The sequence below is a fragment of the Chelon labrosus genome (genome assembly GCF_963514085.1).
Source record: "Chelon labrosus genome assembly, chromosome: 22".
In the NCBI taxonomy this organism is placed as follows: Eukaryota; Metazoa; Chordata; class Actinopteri; order Mugiliformes; family Mugilidae; genus Chelon; species Chelon labrosus.
In genome coordinates, this window is record NC_140355.1 from 15984104 (window position 1) to 16005386 (window position 21283).

General features: G+C 44.1%; 1 protein-coding gene across 1 annotated transcript in view; it reads right to left on the bottom strand.

Moving 5' to 3' along the window:
• hcn1 (hyperpolarization activated cyclic nucleotide-gated potassium channel 1) overlaps positions 1 to 17239 on the bottom strand; it is a gene marked incomplete at its 3' end in the record, with an annotated part of 58971 nt that extends 41732 nt beyond the window's left edge. The window contains exons 1-2 of the mRNA XM_084572928.1: positions 16817 to 17239; positions 11309 to 11732 (exon numbers count right to left, since the gene is read on the bottom strand). Coding sequence (XP_084429054.1) covers positions 11309 to 11732; positions 16817 to 17166 — 774 coding nt within the window. The 5' untranslated portion in view covers positions 17167 to 17239. The remainder of the gene's footprint in view (positions 1 to 11308; positions 11733 to 16816) is intronic.
• Positions 17240 to 21283: the final 4044 nt, after the last annotated feature.

Genomic DNA, 21283 nt, shown 5'->3' on the forward strand with positions numbered 1-21283 from the left:
GGATTTTAAAAAGAAATACCCTTTTCCTGTGGGTTTTGCTAATCTGAAAGCTTCACTTGCATATCCAACACTTCGCGCAATAAGAAATCCACAGTTAAACTATGCGACTATGCATTGTTTCATTCAACGTATCTAGACTATTTTTATCATGTCTCACTTCAACGCTTTCTCCCTCCCTGCCTCCCTCTCCCTCCTGCCGTTCTATTTATGAAGCTATAGAAGGCACACTTTTGTCGTTGAGTGTGTGTTTGATATTCAATATTTGATACCCAAAGAGTAACGCCTGCACCCCTCTCTCAGTCCACTCTTTTATCAATTTAACTAGTATTTTTTAATAAAACTGTGCAGGCATTAGTATAATAACACATCGCTAGCAGCGTATTTAGCCGTCCATTCGGCTGCAGACGAAGCACAGCCACAGTGGGTTCGGGGCTGCAATTTTCTCTCTCCTTTAACATCACGGGCCTGACAATTAACACTGTACTCTAAACCATATGGTCAAGCAATTATCACTCTCTACCGCGGTTAACAAGACCAACTAGCAACAGAAGGATCGCTGAGTGGCTTGGCAAGGGGAAATGGGTTAAATCTGCAGGGAGCAAGGAGGAAAACTTGTTCTTTCAGGCAGCGGAGTCTGGGATTTTCCACCCTGTAGGGCAAGAGTGAGCTTCCCTCAGTCAGCCAAGCAGGAACACAGTTCAAGGCACATTATGTTCATCCTCAGAAGACCGTGTCTTAAAACAGAGACGACAACAACACAGACGGGATGAGAGAGAGGGAGAGAGAGAGGGGGGAGAAAGCATTGTCCTTCAGTTTTGTTTCCTTGATAAAATTGGACTGGAGGAGTCCATTAGGCTATGGTGTGTGACTTTACTTGCTTGTTGGGGCTCGGGTGTGTGTGTGTGTGTGTTTCAAGGAAAATGAACTGCAGCTAAAAAAGAAGCAACTGTACTCCACAAAAATCTGTGGAGAAATGCAATTTCCCAATATGTGATTTAAAAAAAAAAAAAAAAAAAAAAAGCACATTTCCTGAGCTCACGGGTGTCTCTCATTTAAACATCGAGAGGTCTCCCTCCTCACAAAATGTCAAATGTGTGACAGTCAGATTTTCACACATAAAGACACATGACTGAGCTCTATAGCCGCCCGCAGGCTGCAGCTCCCACACGCGCGCAGCACAACAAAGGTCTGCTTCGCCTCCGACATCCTACCGTCATGCTCTGCGCCACTTCGTGTAGGGTGGGGCGCCCAAATCTGTTCATGCCACCAATGCGCTACATTTCTTTGCCGCATCCCCCAGTAGCGAAAACATAACAATTCACATGGCACGTCTTGTCAGAAAGTCAAATCGGAATAAAAAAATAAATCCAAAAGGGTCGTTGTAAACATGAAAATGCTAATCTGTTAGCTTTCTCCATAAAAGGAGGTCCGCTGTTTTAAGACTTGCTGAACCGAACGCAGTGAAGCATGCACAGACGCCACCGTGGAGCCTGAGCACTGATGAAAAATGCAGAAATACATAAAGAAGAGTCACTGCTCCATAGGCGTCAGAAATAGTGCCTCTACACATGCATATGCAATGTGCTTATCCAAGTATGGATGCTAGTCTGCAGCATGGGCACTGATCTTATTGATTTCTTCGTTCGTTTGTGTTACTGCTTGTAGATATTTCATTCCCCGTCTAAGGCCCAGTTCACACCCAGCATTAACTTGTGTCTCGGCTAATCCAATCACAAGTGGACAGCTCTAAGTAAGTCAGTTCACACCTGGTGTTACAGTGCATCTCCACATGTGTCTTGAGTGAGCGCTCCCGAACGTTTTTTAACCGATATGCCCAATTACTACAAAGAAAAAGCAGAAATAGTACAGACCAGCTCTAGCAGGCCGGTGAGTAAGTTTTTCTGCTTACACAGAAGATGGTTAGTTGCGTAGACAGTCTGTCAGTGCTGCCCAGGACACATTTACAGTCAAAGTGGTAAAAGAACACGGCAAACACGAACAACCTTGATCACCTCAGAGTGTTGTAAGAGTGACTTGCTCTTGCTGTGTGCTGAATGCATTTTGGGCCCCGTTTTCTAATCCCAAGTGGACGGCAGTGAACATAGTAAAGATGCACGTAAATTGCACTGAGATCTGATCGCTCAGGACCACCTTCTTGACCGTGCTCCATGTCAGCGTGTTTTGCCTTATTCATTTTGCACTTCAGTTTGCAAGAATGATAGTAATTCGTATTAACAATTAACAAATTTATTAAATATGAGCTGGAAATGTGTGCTGGTCATTCATACTGCTTTAGTGTGTAGCATGCTAATTAGCAATGTGTTCAGGTTAGTGTGGCGAGTTATTTCCTGGCTGGGCCCTTTTATTTATCTCTTATTACCAGATGGATTTGTTAAAAAAAATATGCAAGCAGTGACATTATTTTGCATATGCATGCGTGAAATATATGCAAATGATGCACGCTTATACTTGCACATGCTCGCACATGTCAGATATATGCATGTGGTAGTACTGCAGCTTTTACTTTAACTCGCATTTCATTTGCTAAAAACTAACCAATAAAACGAGCTAAAACACGCCTGAAACCATAATAATCCAGATTCACAAATAGCCTTTGAATTTCAAGAACGAGGAGAAGCATCAAAGTGGAGGCAGGTAAAACAGTCCACGCTCCAGCAGATGCTTAGATCTGAGCTGTATAAATGCGATTGACGTTCCCTAGGCTTCCGTGTAACTGAATCCATATGCTCGCTAGAAAATGGGCTGGCTGTCAAAAAAAGTCATGGCGCAATCACCATGGAGGTTTGATCATGAAGTTCATCAGAGCCGCTGCGTGGTGGAGAATCTTAGGACTGGATTTATTAACCTTCATATAATCTGCAGTGCCCTATCAACCAGACGTATATCCTCCTTTACTTCACCCCTGACACACAAACGGCTTACAAGCTGCTGCCTCCGTTTGATAAATGACATCCATGTCTCCAGGCGCGGAATTTATCTGAAACTGTCGTTCAAAAAGCCTTGTTTTCCCTCCGTGCCCTCAACATACCCTCAACAAGAGCCGAGACAATTGTGTGCGCTTTGAAAAATAATGTCCCCTATTCTTCTACTTGGGACATTAAATATAAACAGCCAGCTGTGCAGCCTCAGCTACGGGTGCTTCTTGCAACAGCAACACAAAATCTGGGCTAACTCACACCTGCTCCAAAGATGAAACATGTTTCCAGGTTGTTCAACTTTCCGAGGAGCAACTTTCAGTAGCTGTGTTGGTGACTAATCGTAGACGTCTGTGATGTATGTTTGAAGCTAAATCGTCCGACTCACGTGTGTGTTTTTCCCTGATTGATTTCATGTCTTTGCAGCAGTGAACCCATGCATCTGCATCGGCATCGACACTTTGTGTGAACATACAGAGCTTTTTAGCCATGCAAGTTGTCGGTTGTGCTGCCAAGCTGCTATATGCCACCCCCAGGCCACAGGATATGTAATATCCAGATGCACACGCTCAAACACAAAAACACATACTGTAGACATGACACAGTCCCACGACAATCTTCGCCCTCTCACATCACATCACATCACAGATCGGGGAAACGGTTGTATACAGCCACCAGCCCACGGCTCTGCTCCAACACGGTCCTTTTAAGGAGGCTCCTGCAGCTGATCACAGTACTGCTCCTCAGTACGAGCATATGTGTGTCCTGCAACTAAATGGCATTTGAGAGAACATGGTAATGAGGCCAGGCTCCTTTTAATTATCCTCCTATAAATGCCATTTTACTGTTCTCTGTGATAAATGGTTTATCGCAGAAAACACAGAAAGCATAATTCTTTATAGATTTGTGTCGTCTTTGTTTAAGATAGCACTGCGGTTGCTGATAAGCTGCATGCACAGTAGATGTGGGTTAAAAAAATGCATCACATTTGAATTTCTCTTCAATTTAGCATTAGCTTACAGTCTGTAATTATAACTCACAAGAGGGTCTGCACAATACGTAGCTCTGGCGTTACTGTTGTTGCCGTATGATCCGCAAACGGGGAAAAAAAAAACGCCACTGGCTAGCTCTCTCTTTGTTTTTCCTTTCTCTCTCTCTCTGCTCTCTCTTTTAATCTCAAACATGACTCAGCACACCTTCTGTGTATGTCTGCGTGTGATTATGCACCTGTGTCCCCAGCATGAGGCTGGAGCGCTGGCCCTCAAGGCGCTGAGCGCTTGCTTGGCATCGCCCGTCCAAAGACAGGTGAATCGAGTCCACGTGACTCCGTAAACCCAGGTCCACTAATCTGCTTTGGCACCGAACTATCTGTTGCTGAGGGGGCAAAATTGGAGAGTACAAAGGCTTCATCGTGACTTCCTTTCTTCACCTCACAGGGCCTGTACTTTGCCTTAATTAACTTACATCATCACTAAAGTAGGTAGTCCCAGTTGCTAGTTCTGTGACGGTAATTGATTAATCGACTGGCTTACTGACAGATAAATAAATCATTTATTTAGGAAACATTGACTGATCTTTAATTGACTGATTGTTGCAGAAAAACAGAAATGCCAAGAGTTCTCCTTGGGCTTTTTGAAATTGAAATAGTATTTTAAGAAGACAGTTAAGTTGTTTATAAGAGGCAACATTAAGGCTTAAATAATTAGGCCGAGGCAAAGATGCCAAAAAAAAAAAAAAAGGCTCCAAATCAGTCCCTGTACAAGTCCATGTAAAAATGCTCAAGTTTATAAGAGAAATAAACATGTTTGCAGCGTTTTGCACAAAAAGCGGACATGGTTTCGTTGAATGGGCGATCTCATAGTTGCTAGCTGTTAGCCTAGGCATCATATGCCTCCCTCAGCTCCACGGCCAGTTTTGAATTGGCCAGGAGTTAACAGGAGTCGGGTACTGCCAAGATGACGACAGACGGTGTCGCCCACATTGAGCTTCAAAACCAGTCCTCAGGAAATCTAATGGCGATGATATATATATATAAAGCCGGTATTTGATCATTCCACGCAGTAGGTGCATTGTACAGTACATTATTAGACATGAGCTACAGATAGCTGAACCGTACATCAGCCATAACATCTGTCACAAACCTGAGCCGTTGCGTTTTTGCCCTTCTTTAGTTTTCCAAAGTGATTAAATGAAAATCCATAAGACAATGGAGAAAAAGACTGACAAACATCATCATCATCATCTGTCTGTTGACAGACTGTTTCTAAAAATGGAGGGGTATGGGAAAAAAAAAAAAAGGTCTGCTGTCGCACTGTCACACAACAGTACGGGCTATTTCAGTGGAGACCATATTTAGCCAGTGTAATGTAGTTAAAGTCTCCTCTTCGGCTCCCACGCAGTGAACTGGATACTCAGGTCAGCTGGCTCACATTTTCCCCCTTTCAGATCACTTTACCTACCGCGAATCAAGCACCTTTGCTCAGAACGACCGATCCCTACAGGCAGACTCTAATTAAACAGATCGCTTGCATCGTGTTCTGCACTCAGCTGCCAGCGCGTACTACTGCATCCCCTCATGTAAAACGTAGACGGCGAGAAAAGACGGAGCAGCTTTCGGTAACCGAGACAGTTCGCCGTTGTTTGCGTTTGAAGTGTCGCTAATAATACGAGGTAATCGTTATTAGTTGGGAAGTAAAAGCATGGTATGATCTCGATAAGCGACACTCTGTCACGCCGGCGTTCACAGAAACAAGTTGTACTTTTGCGCGACAGCCTCATGAGTCTGATGCTGACAAAGTGGAGTGGCACACAAGGGCCTCCATAGATGCCACTTCCTACAAGCAGCTGCTAAATGCCTCCTCGCACGCATTCACTTAATTTATCTTTTAAAACGCTGAATATAGTTATCACTGCAGGCCTGTCATCATAAAATAAATCGCAGATTAAAGGACCCCTCCACCTCCCGCCCATTTAAGAATATACAGCATGCAGTGTATGTGATTGGCAGAGCCCCCTGAATAGTTGTGTTTCAGTGCGTTTCTGTTCTGCAAACCAACTTGGTGATGACATGATGACACGGTTTCATCACCAGCATAAAAAGAAAGTTAAAAGTGGGGAATGCAATGACAGAAAACATAATTAGCATATATCCTGCTAATTTAGTATTTGTGTACTAAATAATTCTACTTCAGGTATATTTCAGGTGTCACGCTATGCATTTTAATCTTTTTGTGCATCAAATAACACAGTATGTTGATCACTCCTAATTCTCAGTTAGGATCAATATACCTTTCTCTCATAATAAGCACAGAGTCAAACCGTAGTATTGATTATATGTCATTATTTGCATTGAGTAAGTTAATTAATACCGTGTGCTAGTAAATGCAGTGCACTAAATATCATGTTTACTCCGCTGACAATGTCACCCTCAGTGTAGCAACAGACAAATTCCGCCTGCGGCCTCGGAAAGGGTAGCGCCGCCCGTAGGGGATGGTACGCTGCCACAAGCCCAACCTGAGCCCTCCTGCTTGAGCTGGGATCTGGCGGGAGGCCTGGTGGCTGTGATGAGCCAGATGTGGCACTGGGAGCTCTGGGGATTTTATGCAGCAGTTTAAAAATGTTATCCCCTCAGTCTGCTTTTTTGCACTTTTCATTAAATACAATGAACCAAAATCTGCACCGAATGCACGCGGCGTATAAATCTATTCTTGGCAACGTAATTCACTGTGATCCCCAGCAACGTGAGCACACATCTAAAGGTGACGGCGTAAGTTGGAAGGGGAAAAAAACAAACACAACGATGTGACTTTAAGGTCATTGGGATAATTAGCTCCGTGTCTGTGAGGGCATGAAATAATAAGATGAGCAATAAGGGAAGCAGGGTTAGAAATGAATAGGAGCAGGGGGCAAAAATGCCCTTGAAAGATCTGAAAATGCTGGTGGAATTAAAGATGAAAGGGCGGAAAATGCCCCCTAAAACTGTTCTCATTATTTCGGTGAATTCTTAAATACTCAGCTATTACGTGTGGCTGCCTGTTGAGCCACTATAGGTGAGATGAAGGAACCTATGACTAGGGTTTTTATTTTGGGGGGGAAATGCTGAGCTGTAGATTTTAGATGTTATGTTCTGTATATTGCCGGAGTTACAGAGGTATTAACCAATTTAATAAGCCTCTAGTTAGCTAAAAACACAACAATCTACTTTTGGCTTTGTTCTAATTTCCATCAACTGGACACATCTGGCTCTTTAGCTGCTAAATGCTACAATACGATCACCGTGAGCCAAACAAGCTCAACCCTCCTGAGAAATTAAAGCCGCCAAAAGCTGCAGTTCCGCGGACGACCACTTGAGGCTCTAAAAGCAAGTCAATCCCCGTAGAACTAAATGTTTAAAAGCCCTGCTCTGTTTTCTTATTTATGACACCTGGGGGGTGAACTTAACATAACTCATATGTAATGCTTATATCAAGACTGTAAGTTATGCATAATTAAAGAGGTGTGTGCTCTGAGCGAGAGTGACAGGTGGCTGGCCTTGGCGCCTAAACGCTTTAGCCAGAAAATAAAAAGAAAAAAGAAAGTGTTTTTATTGTTGTAATACCACGATTGACCACATACCCAGCTCTCATAATACATCCAGACAGCTAATACACAATCTGTAAATGCTAAAAATGCAGTTTGCTGCGCTATATTTAGTAATCTATTGAGAGACGGTGTGTAGCGATCAATTCACTGGCTACTTCCTAACTTTATCTGCTCCGCTGTTTGATGCCGGGTAGCATACACGGGGGTTTATCAGATTCGCTTTGTGAAACAGCTGCTGGCTAGATAAGAACGGCGAGAGTGAACCAAGACCAAAAGGAGCTGAGGGTACTGCTGTCGATAATGATCAACCCTTTTCACATTACGCCGCCGTTTGATGCATTGTTGATAAGAAAACATTGACGGGGCCGGCTCAAACGATAATTCAGATCTAACACGGGAACACTACAGCACATTAGTACTGCTGTAAAACCTTTTCCCTAAATGACAAATCAATAAACCGAACTGCACAAGCAGGGACAACACGCTGGTGTAATCTGAAATATTTTAGTTTGCATACGCACAAGGCGACACGAGAACCAACCGGAGTTATTTTCAGATGTGTAACCACCGCTGCAGCTTCCGTTTGACGGCTGTTTGCTTAAATTGTCGTGTTTGAGGACACGGCATATTTACTCCTCTAACTGACCTTCACACTGCATGCTATCATTTCCCTGAGCACTGCACATTGCAGTAATTATGTGCGAACAAACACAGGAATGATGGATCGAACAAACACGCATGGAAACACGCACAGAAACAGTTTCATCCAGTATCACAAACACCAGGAGAGCAGGGGATGCGATAGTGAACGGCCAAATATCACAAGTTTCATTCTAAATGTTGCCATCAGTTCTAGTAAAAGGATTTTGTACTCACAGGATATTGTTTGCCATTATTATAGCGACACGAAATCGAATCATGACACTAAAACTTAGTGTTTTTACATAATAAATGCCACTTATACGCCAGCGTATAACAAATAAGTGGTTGTAGATACTCTAAATGGAATTTGTATTGGAGTTTGTGATGTCCTGGAAAACACTGGTGATGATTCATCCTCAAATGTTGATGACTCACTCCGCACTTAGGGGCGTGTACTGATTTAGTTTCTCAAATTTTCACATTGCTCCCTCCACCTGCGTCTCTCCTTCACAAGCAGCAGCACCGCCGGGTTCAGGTCTGATTTCGAACATTTATGGCCTGCCGAGGCCACTGGAGCTGACCAGTGAGAGCAGACTTGGCTTTTCTCGTACTGTATATAAGCAGAAGCAAATTGCACTGCGTTAACCTTTTTGCATAGACTTTAAATAGGATGCATTAGTTCCTTTATGGGTAGCAACACTAGTTTTACATCACTGCCACAATACCTAACATACAGCAAAATGCATTTACCAAATGAAAGCAGAGCATTCACATCTGCAGCTCTGCAGACCAAAACCCTCCATATCCACCGAGCTAAGTAGGAAAAGTCTGCTGCCGTGACGTTTAAAGGATTGCGAGACGCTAAACATCCATAATCATTTGCAGCTTCTCTCTCTCTGCTGCAGACCTTTAATGGGCGCCCCATTAGAATCTATGAAGAGCGCTGACAAAACAACAAATCTGAACTTAGCCCAGTTCTGACTGTCCAGCCTGCACTGATGAAATAACAGCCTACTTTGCTCCGCAGATGGAGGGAAGGGATGGTGACAAAGTGAAGAGGGGGGCAGGGAGCACACGACAGATGAAGGAATGACGAAAGGACATGCAGGCTGGAGGATGACTTATTGTAGGAGCTGAGTGTCTGACTAACTAACTGAGTCCATCCCAAGGCTGATGTAATGATGGTTCACTGCTTGGGACCCATTATGATGGAAGGAGACTACATTTGTCCCCCCATTACAGCTCTAATCCTGCATCCTACACGTAACATGTTACGACAGCTTGGAATTCTTCCACCGAGTGCCTTTTCTTCCCTCTCACGTCTCCTGTGGATGTGTCTGATTTGCTCTTGTTTATTATTCAGTGTGTCCATTTAATGCGGTTACACCTAAACGGCTATATTAAATAACTATGCCAGACGATCCGCGTTTTTAAGTTCACCGGGGTTGGACACGGCGACGTCCAAAGAGTGGCAAAGTGCTAAAAGCGGATGACATGCCGTGAAAGTGAGAGGGTGAGAAAAAGCATGCGAGGGGGGAGGAAGAGGGAAAGGGGGGAGGGCAGGAGGGGAAGAAGGAGCCAGAGTTTGATAAGCAGAAAGACGATTGGAGGCAAAGGGGGATGACGTGGGAGAGTGGAGCAGGGCTGTGTTATGACACATCCCTAAATTCTGCACGTACCGTCTGGCTGCATGCTCGCTGCAGATTTTCATTAACCTTGCGGCGCAGTCTATTTGCTCCTCTAACCCGGCCCATACTGTGATGTCCTGCCACAGCGTGCGACTCTGCTAACGTGAGAGCCACACATTATACTGGCCTATTTGAATTTCATAATCAGCTCCCCACACGGTGTGCACATCGAGATAATTACACCGAGCCGCTGCCGTCCACACTGTGCTCGTTTTTTAAAATGTGATCCGCGGTGTGTGGCCGCCGAGTCCCGAAACCGGAAACCACATTTGGCGCGGGCAGAAGAACGTTTTGCTGAAGCGTAAACAATGCTTCTGTTTTTCAAATGCCGCATCATGCAGCAACGTGAAACAGTTTAAAATATACACTGACAGAAAAATGCAAGCTTCCAGTAGAAAAGTCAGCTGCCTCATTGGGACTAGATGATCTTTTCCTGCACCATAAATGTTCACTGATCCATAACGTGGGGGCTGGGGATGGGATGCATAGTGCGGTTGCACTGTTTACACCAAAATCTGTCTCGATGCTGTTCGGCTCATTAATGTGTCTATATGAGAGCTAATGCTTAGAGGAGCGAAACACTGATTGCCCACCTGTGTGCAGCGCATTATCTCCCCTTTGCTGCTTGATATATAAACCAAAGAAGCTCAGGTTGAGCCCTGACACCAACACAATTTGCTGTAGACGGCAGACGGCGAGGATAACAGCAGCGATAACAAGAAGGGAGGGACAGGGAGCTGTGTTCCAAGGACGTCTGGGATGAGAGCGATGCTGTTATGTTCACCTATTTACATTTTAACTAAGCCGAATCAAGGCGTGCAGTTACGTCGCGGAATCTGAAGCGGCTGAAATGTTTCCGTCGTGATACGGAGTTGGGGAATCTTTTCATCAGCCTGTGTGTAATGAAATCATTTCCATGAGAAGAAGAAGAAGAAGAAGAAGAAGGAGGACGCTGGAGCTTGGTTAAATAGTCTGAGTCAGGAAGGGCAGTGACTCAACTGTGGGTAATAATGTATCACTCTCGGTTATGTCCAGTGGGCTGTAACCTTGTGATATTTACACAAAATCCACTAGACTCATCTAGAACGACCAGGGATATTAAAGAAGTCGTTCGTGCGGGCTCAAATTTTATAAAGGGCATTATATTTATATCTACACCTACATACCTACGATGTGATTTTTGAATTAATATCACCCATCAATGAGCTGACATTACCACTTGTTATCCACAGATAAGCCTTTTGCTCGGCGGTGATTGACAGCACCTATTAGATTTATACGTGCACAATTAAATCTGTGCAGTAACCTTTCAAGTTTGTTGCCGCGCTGCTGGGAAATGCATCCGGCGAGAAGAAGAGCCGGCACGCAGCACTGACGTATAAACAAGATACACACCATGACTCACTCAAGATTGTCACAGATCAGCGCGGTTTTCTCTGCGTCTAACATATATATACCCACCTCCTCCCATTGATGTATGTATCTGATGAGCCGGGACAGTCTTAACAGACGCAGGAGACTGAGGATCTTGGTGAAGCGGACGATTCGCAGAGCACGCGCGGTTTTATATACCTCCGAGTCAAAGCCTTTCTCCACTATTAAAAAGATATAATCCACTGGAATGGAGGAGAGGAAGTCCACCACGAACCAGCTCTTCAGGTAATTCATCTTGATGACCTTGGGGTCGAGGATGATCTCGGAGCTCTCCTCGTTGACGATCCCCGTCCTGAAGTTCATGACCAGGTCCACCAGGAAGATGGTGTCCGACGCCACGTTGAAGACCAGCCAAGTCGTGGTGGTCTGCTCTGAGAAGAAGGTTATTCCCACAGGAATGATGATTAGATTCCCCATCATCATGATGAGCATTATCAAGTCCCAGTAGAACCTGCAGAGCAACACACACAGATCAGAAAAGCAAAGCAGGAAAACGGTTGTGGTGGGTTAATTATCAAGAAACTGCGCGATAGTAGGGGAGAGAGATGGATTGAAATTAAGGGTTAAACTTGACAGAGCCAGAATTGATTGAGCGTCAAAGTGTCCCGGGCCCCAGTAAAGGCCAAGCAGCCGTGAATGAAAATAGATGCTTTCAGGAATCCTATCTCATTCTAAAAACTCTCCACTGACGCCATCCCTGCTGCATTCTGACCGCCTGCCTCTGCTCTGCCTTGCTGCCCGTCCGACGCTGATGCTGAAGGTGGAAGTGGACTGGCTGGTTGGCTGGCTGGCTGGCAGGCTGCCTGTCTGGCTGGCAGACCGGCCACGCAGTAATGGATCTGTTTGAATAAATTAAGCCCGGGCCTTGGCTTTATAAATACCCGCGGATCACGTATCCGATAATTGTGCTCAACTTCAACTAAACGGCGGTCTTCTAGGTGTTTCGTAATGTCCACTTGCAGGTATTTTTACACCAGCATGTATTAATGCGAGGCCCGTGGAGTGGATGCTTAAGAACGGTACATGATGCACTCTGGGGTTTTTTTCTGAAGCCTCTCGTCCCGCTCAAGTCTCCGTGATGGCAGCGTACACACACACACACACAACAATGAGCACGAGGATCACACGGGCTAATGCCACACACACATCGTAAACCATAGCTTAACCGGTGGAATATACAAGCACAGCTGGCTTCTCAGTTGCGCTGTTGTTAACCTTTCCGCCCGTTAATGCGACTTCCGCTGACCTGCAGGGATAATGTGCAACCGGTATATGTGAGTGGCACAGGTTAATATTTTTTATTTATATATAAATGTTCAACAAGAGGCTGCAGTCATTGCGTCTATTTACATCTACCTGCTGAAAAAATAACTGTGCCTTTAAATAAACAGCTATGTTAGAACAAAAACTGCAAAAACAAAATAATCTAAATTCACGGTTCTGTGTGCAAGAAATATCGCCACGATCCACGATCATGTTTTTTTTCCCCCCGTCAGAAACTTTATGAAGAATTTAATATCGGCATTTGTTAAATAACCGTAATGGAAACGTTGGATGTTTTCCACTCATGTTTAAATCATCAAACGGCGTTGAGATCCCACGTAGTGCCCACATCTCTCGCATACATCTATTTTTATCGTGACTTTAGTAGGTGGTATTTATACGGTACATGACCTCGAAGACACCCACTTATCTAATGAATAAAACATTAGTTTTTTTCTCCTTGACTTAAAAAGACCTCAAAATATTCTACGTTAGAAAGAATATATTTACGGTCTAGAAGAGTACACAACATTTCTGCAGATAAGGTTTGAATTTTAAGTGGCGGTCATAGGTTTAAAGTTAATTTGAAGCAGGAGACGCCGTTTGTCCGTCGCGTGCCTTTGCAGAACGTCTCTTGCTACATTACATTAATAAGCTCTTGCTCCATTACCCCTATCCCCAGCTAAACCAGTAGCAGAGCGCATTAGATGCAACTGGAACCGAAGCTCCCAACACTAATGGCGCATTCAGTATCCCGGCTGACCTCCAGCGGTGGTCTTGCTGTGCTCTGTGTACGCTCCCCTCTGGTTCCCGCCCATAGGCTCGCCCCCTGTCCCAGCTATGTGCTCACACCCAGAGGAACTGTGCACTCTGTGCTAATCATTTTTGATCCCGCGTTTAGCTTTGATTCGTAAACACCGACAAGCTGCTGTTCTCATTGATTAAAGTGGAGGACTGTTCCCGAGCACAGCGGCGGTAACCCTGCAGACGCAGCAGCAGCGCTGGTTGCGTCTGCCAGATGTACGCGCCCCGCGTGAAGAAAAAAAAAAAAAAGAAAGAAACCGGAAATATATTCTTCCTAAAACAGGAGCTGCAAGCTATTGATCCAGTCGAGGCGGGGGAATCACTGTCAGAACGATCCTGCCTCGGATGAAGCCGGCACATTTCGTCTTTGTAGGTTTCCTCCCTACAACAAGTGATCCATCATAATCAATGCCAGACCAATCCTGCCAAGCAACAGAGGGAACCCCGCACGATCTTACTCAGCACAACCTGGCCCTATCCAGTCTGCAACGTGACGAGTATAACGTGACATGTTGTGACGACAAAGATATAGAATTTGCAGCAGATAAAGGGATGTTAAAGCCATCTATGACTGATGGATTTAATAAAGTACACGGGCAGATAGCCAAGCAAATATCATGCTTACATTTCTTATATATACATTTGTTTACAAATGCTGAGGTGTCCTGAATCTTTATCCAGTCCTTATGTCTTTAATTATTTATACGAATAGTAAAGTAGCATCACTACGTTTCTGTAATGCAAAACAGTCACTGAAGAAACTATGAGGGATGTTTTTATATATTTCTTGGTTATATTTATTATAAAATGACCAGGAGAGATTGCCATAACACAAAATTGGCCCTATTTGTCTTCACAATAGAGGTGGAAAATGACTGCGTGCAAAAAAAGAAACGGAGATCTTAAATGTGATGAGATGTTACTTTGAATAACAACCTGAAAGCAGCAACATCCTCCCTCCTTTAAAAAGACTCCCAACAGAAAACGTCTCTGAGAGTCTGTTAGACTATGACAATGGCCTCTCCTTAGCAGAACCGGAGGGGTACGAGTCCATGCACGAGGCCTCTCTAAAAATCTATGAATAATGAATATTACTAACCTGCCATTAATCTTTAAGCAGCCACTGTGTACAAAGAATATGTCGGATATTGAGTTTCAAACGCTCCCCACATAGCAATATAAAGCCCGTGTGAATAGTGGTGTCATTCATGGGCTGTACTTACGTAAGGCTCTTCATTAAAAGGCCATACGGCGTTTTGGTTTTACGAGGTCTGACCACACTATACGGAAGTTATTGCCAAGATAAAAAGTCTTTCAACAATTGGAAATGCAGCTTTCTGTGGCAAGATGTTTAGAAAAAGAGGAAAGAGGAAAAGCACGGGGAGACCTGCTGACCAAAGAGTACCCTTGCATGCTCCATCATTTATGCAGCAGCATGACAGGTAGCTAGAAGAACCGGAATATATTACCTCACAGTACCACTTTTCGACAAAGTGGCAATCTCAGGGGTGTAGAAGGGCTGTGTCTTTGTGCCGGCTAGAGGACAAGAACTTCCTCTGAAAAAACAGCCTTTTGGAAAACGTCATGGGTTATTAACCTTGGGCAGACATATCGATGTTATGGAGTGTTTCCCCCCGCGCTTCTTCACTGGAACGCCAACCACTCTCGACAAAACACGTACGGCAAATACAGCCCGTATGACGGTTGAATTTCTAGATTAGTTAATAGCAGCTGTGGTGAAAGGTGTGCATTTATCTTTGGCCATCTTTAGGAAGGGGTCAGTCCCTTTTACGTAATTGTTTTCATAGTCTGCTAAGCTCATTGACTGTTGTGTTGCGTTTATCCTTTAGCCCACTGCCATTGTGCGTCTGTGCATCTGTGTGCATTGTGTGCATGACTCCAAGATATCCCAGTTAGCTCATGTGGAATTATATAGAAAAGTGCAAAAAAAAATTACATCCCGTTGATGTTTGCACAATTTAGAGCCATCATGTGACCTGTGCACTATCTCCGTGTTGCATTATAATGAATACAAACATATATATCAGTATAAGCAAGGCAAAGCTGCAGAGTTTTCACTTTTTTTTTTTTAGTTTGCAGGCTGCAGCAGCTCTGAAATCAGCAGCGGCTTTTTAAGATATGGAGTGCTGCATCCTCAGGCCTGCTCTAAGTTCAGGACCACGGACAGCTCTGTGGGAAGGGAACAACGTGCCCCGGCACGTTGATATGGAAAGCGGGGATGATTGTCACCATCAAGCTGTGCCAGGGGACGCTGGTGCAGAGACTGAGCCAGATGATGATGCTTAATTGGTTAAGTGGTGAACTGTAAACAGGCAGCTAGTGAGAAACCAGCCCTGCTCGCACTGACCTCGCCGTGTTTACCATTTAAACGCACTGTGTTAGAATCGCTAAGCAAATTAGAGGCAGGGTTTTGTAAACTAAAACTAACCAGGCTCTTCTCTGTTCGCCCCAGCGATTAATAATATTAAAAAGAGCTTGCATCTTTCACAAAGCAGTTCAGGGGGGGAAAGAAAAAATGCAGTTTTCACTTTGCAGCCTCACTCTTGGAGGCAATGAGCCAATAAGCTGGTGCAGATGAGAGAATGACGAGCCAAAGACAAAATAAATATCAATATGTGATGTCACTGTGGCATTTAGTGGGTGCCAAGGAAGGAAGTGTGGCACGCTCCTTCTGCAGCTCCTCTCAAACAAACACATTCCATCACATTTCCCCATCAGGGCTGCTTCACAAATGCACCTCCCATGCATTAGTTCTGCAAGTGTTCAAAACTCCACGATTTGATTCGGATACCAGCTTCCACTAATTCATTCAAAACACGGCCATTTTCTCCGTTAACCGTTTCCCTGCATGATTTTACCGCATTCTGTGCATTTTTTTTTTTTTACGCACACACACACACACAGGCCCGTCGTGTTACCGCCGCCTTACAATGAAATGTTTACAACCCTGATGGTGCAATGGCATTGTCACGTTGTGTCCAGGTACAGCTCGGTCCCCGCACACGAGCGGAATATGTCGCAATGAGGGACCTGGGCACTGTGCTGCTGCCGGCGCGGAGGACGAGCCGAAACCCCGAGCTTTGCGTGCGTTTTCAAATCATGACATTCACCAGCCTTTTTCCAAGGACATTTCTCTGATACACCTTTAGCCTTAAACGCGCCCCTTTTCGGATGAAAGAAACGCACGCGAATGCCGCAATGAGACGCGCTCGCTGAGCACGTTTTGAACAAGAGGAGCCCCTCACACGTCGGGAGCGTGATTGCCTATAATACAGAGGTAGATTAGCGTATGCGCTTTGGGGCAGGATGCGAGTGTGCGCCCATGACAGAGCGATATGTGTGAAAGTGCAGGCTGTAGCTTGCAGACCTTAGGGTGACGGGAGGGGTGGGTAAAAAAGAAAAAAGAAAAGGGAAGGGGGGTGAGCAGGTGTCTATTCCAGCCCTTACCTAAAATCGCTATATGGGTGAATGATCCAGTATCCGGCCGTTTGAACCCTTTCTTGCTCTTTCTCCACGGCTTTCTGACTGCCGAACATACGCAAGGAGAACTTATTGACTCCGGGCTGCATCATGGCCCCAAATTGCCTCTGCATAAAACCATGTTGCCTGGCCGCCCCCTCCAGATCGTCAAAGCCGACCATGGCCTCTTCCCGCTCCCCCTTGAAGCCCACTGAGTTGCCGTGGTCCTTTTTGTCCCCCGTGTTATTTTTCTGTATCGAGTCTTGCCTCTGAAAAACATTATTCCCATCCGCCTTCTCCTCCTTGTTGCTGGAGAACGAATTAGATTTGTCTTCCATGGTGTTCTTAGTTTTCCCGTTTTTCTCTGTGGCAAGGCGTTCCGTCTCCGGCTCGGGAGGGCTGCGCGCAAAACTCGAGAGGACCCGCCGTCGGCTCTCCTGTTTCTTTTGATGTCCTTCAAAACTGTTCAGCTCCTCTGCCTTCAACGCCGAGTGCTGCAAACTGAGACAGAGTGCCCGAGAGCCCGGTGGATCAGGTTTCTTGGGTTACCGCCATCTACCGACGGCCCCGGCTTCTGCCGTCCAAAGCCTGTGCCTCATCTCACTTCGCACGGCACTGCGGTTTAACTGGCACATGCTCCTGCACCTTATTTACATAATGTGGCTCACGATACTCCCCTCCGTCTCCCCTCTCTCTCTCTCTCTCTTTCTCTCTCTCTCTCTCTTTCCCTCTCTCTCTCTCTCTTTCTCCTCCTCTGTCAGCACTTTCGCAATATATTACAGCAGCAAAGCAGACTGTACAGGTAGTTAATGAAGGCAGGTTTTTTTTCTTTTCTTTATCAATTAATTCAGCATGTGTGCGTCCCGTGGCTCGGCTGGCAGCAGGTTTGCATCCTACTGAGGAGTTATAATAGAAGCCTAGGCGGCGAAACAGATTGCAGCGATCATGTTTTGTGCCACCGGTCACACGAGAAAACTAGTTGAACATCTTGTGGATATCACACCCTTTAAGGTGTTGCAGACGTGATCCAACATTTAGTGTGCCGCCGTGCTCCGCTTTAGCTGCACTTGTTTGCATCTCAGCCCGGGCTTATACATAAAAAAATGACAGTCATCAATGCATGTTGCATTTAAAATCAGGGGACGTCTGCAGGGCGCGTCTTGACACGTGGAAGCTGATCCTCTAATGCTGCTCATCAAATATGTTTTCACTAATCCACCAAGTTTGGTAAATCAGCAAATTGCCCTCTTCAGGAACCATGTTTGAGTAGACCTTTATAATTTTGAATTATAGGGTAACAAAAGGAGAATTGAAATGGAAAACTGGTCCAAGAAAATTAAATTATGGGGAAGCAATCCTTATTGTGGATAAGATTGATCCCAAAGTTGGAGAATTTGAAGTGTTATAACAGCAGAGTGGACATGCTGGATCTGTACCAAAATGTGCAACACAAAAGCATAAAATTTATCAACTAAAGTAAAAATAGTCTCAAGTAAAAATAGATCAAACAGTGAGAGGTAGCTTGCACATGCATGTTTATGATGAATTAACAGAGTGTTGTCTTTCAGAGCAAGCTATGATTCGCACTGAGTAGCTTTAGACTTCAAATAATTAGTCGGTTCATCAGTTTAAAAAAAAAAAAATCCTTCAAGTTAGAAGCAATTTCTCTGGTAGAGAAATAAATTCAATAAAGAAATCAATACAAATGCAAATCAGTTTAAATCACATTTCTTCTGACGTCTCGCCGAACACGTGATTAATTGACTGATCTTAAAAATGAACTGGCAGAATGATGAGAATGGGTTTGGGATGCTGGGTGAAGAGAAGCAGACGGAGGGAGAGAGGGAGAGAGAGAGAGAGCACGAAGACATGGCATCACTGTAGTACAACGTGTCGCATGAAACCCATCTGCTGTGGTCATGCAGTATGAACACCACTACTATGATTTATTTATTTATTTATTTAGTTTCCTGCAGGGAACACCCCAATGCTGCCACCTCCGTACCGAACATTAACTGCGTGATATTAATGCATTCACCTATGTGAAGCATCGTTGATAACGCGTGCAGCTTAATGGAAAAAACACTGGCTAGCTTGTGACAGTACCACTGACTGTACATGAAAAGGACAAGGATGACACCCTTTATCTTCCAGCAGACTTCACCCAATATTAAGTAGCTATTATTGCAGAGGAAATAACTTTTCTCACTGCCCCAGAGACTGTATAATGTTCAATGTATGTGGAAAAATCCATTCTCATATAGCTGTTTCTCTACATTGCACAACAAAGGTAGCACCCGCAGTCTCTGTTTTATCAGCCGCTTCCAGTTGTTATTGGATCAATATATTTTATAAAGGCTTTTCAGCATCGCTCTCTCGACTGATACAGTATCAGCAACTCCTCCTAATTAAATTAAACTAACATGTTGCCTGTCCATTTCCTCATCCGGTGCCACCAACAGCTGTGTGGCGTTTCTGAAACCTACCACTACGCCATTGTTGGTGCTTATTATATAAATGTAAAACTTGTGATCTGCTTCTAAACTAGAATACACTATGATAGATTAGATTCTCACCATAAAGATCCAATCCCAACAGTATAGATAACGTTACAAAAGAGTAAAATAAGCACCAGCTTAACAGACTAAAATGTGACTTGACAATCATAATAATCCAATAAATGAAAATGTGTTAAACACCACTTAGAACTTTTGATATTTTAGTAAGATTTGGTTATGATATTGCTTTATCCTACGCACTGTTGCAGGCAGACAGAACTTTTATTATGACTCAAACTTTTCCTCTTGGTTGATTTTATTTTCAATAAATAAATGAATATCGTGCCATTTGTGATCACCTTATATTTAATATGCATGCGCGATTACTTCCTCGCCTGTAAAGCTGCAGCTTTTCCCATCATGTAGAATCACATACCAACACTGAACCAACGCGGCCAGTGTTTTCATGGCTGGACAGCTGGCTTCCTACATCCCCAGAGAGGACATTAGCTCAGATATTTTGCATGTTTGGTCGCGGATTATTATGTAATGATCCAAATGTTATCGTAATTGAAACAGACATCCCTTATTTTTTTTTGTGCATTTCCTCTCTCAGCTGGTTTTGGGTTGGATTAGTTGGCATGCCAACTGTTTCCTCTACACAACGCTTGTGTAACTTCAGCGCCGCAGTTTATGGCACGGGGAGGGTAGGGAGAAGAAAAAAAAAAATGTTGCATAAGATTTATGGCTTAAAGTAATACTGATATTGAACAAGAGCAAATCCCAGATGGCCCATTCACGAGTGGGGGAATAAATAGAACATAAATAAGTTTAGCCGGTGGAGAACGTGCGTCACAGAGGAACGCGCTCATATGGGGCAAACCTGGTTTGGCCAAATCTCATCATTCATTCACAGCATCGTGATGCATCTAAATATGTAGCATAACTCCAACGGAGAAATGACAGCGAGTCAGTAAAGCAGCAAGTGAAGTGAAAATGTAATTAATTAGATTTCTGAATTATGGTGTTTTTTTATGTTTTCATATATGCATGATGAAAAATACGATTCTGAGTGCTGAGATTTTGAACCACGTTTGCAAATTTATGTTAAACACTTACCAGTGGGATTTAATCCTGCTATATAGTGTAATACAGAATATACAGAAAATGCAGGACCTAGTTATTCTGCTTTCCGTGTGGCAAAAAACAAAAAACATAAAAATGTGTTCCTTGTTTCTTCTCATGGTCTCGGTGGCCTTTCTGAAATTGCATTGTGCTTCTAAGATTACATCCAGTCATCTCTACTTACAGTCAATACCTCATCTGGACATGAAACAATACATTACCCCACACTGCCAATGCCTATGCCACAAATAGCATCAGCCAGCTACAGGATGGCAGCATTGTGTTACAAAGGGCCATTTTCATTTTCTGCAAGTCATTCAATGTATAGTTGGGTACATGGGTCGTTTCTGTTTGCCACACTTCATGGAAAGATTTAAAGTAGACATTAAAACAAAATTAAAAACGACTTATCTCAGTTTTTTTTAATGCCATAATGAGTACAGTTTGGATCTAGGCGATGTCTTGTAGCATCACTGAAACATCTGTGAGAGAGAGAGAGAGAGAGATCAATAACCGACACAAATTAAAAAATACAAATCTTCCACCTCCCGGGCCAGGCATGACTACTAATTCACTTGTCCTCTTTGGACTCCTGTCCCATGACTGACTGCTTTAATTAAAGCACGGTTGGGGTTGGGAAGATGGTAGTGTTGTAATAGGATTGCAAGCTTTGGTCTGTCTCCAGTTGAGGCTATCATGGTATCGTGGACCTCAGGGATGAGGCTGAGGTATTGGAGAGGGACCAGCTGAGGCCAAGGTTGACTTAATCAGCAAACCGACATGTATAAACAAATGAGAGCATTAGGAAGCTCAGTCAGTGAGACACTGGTGA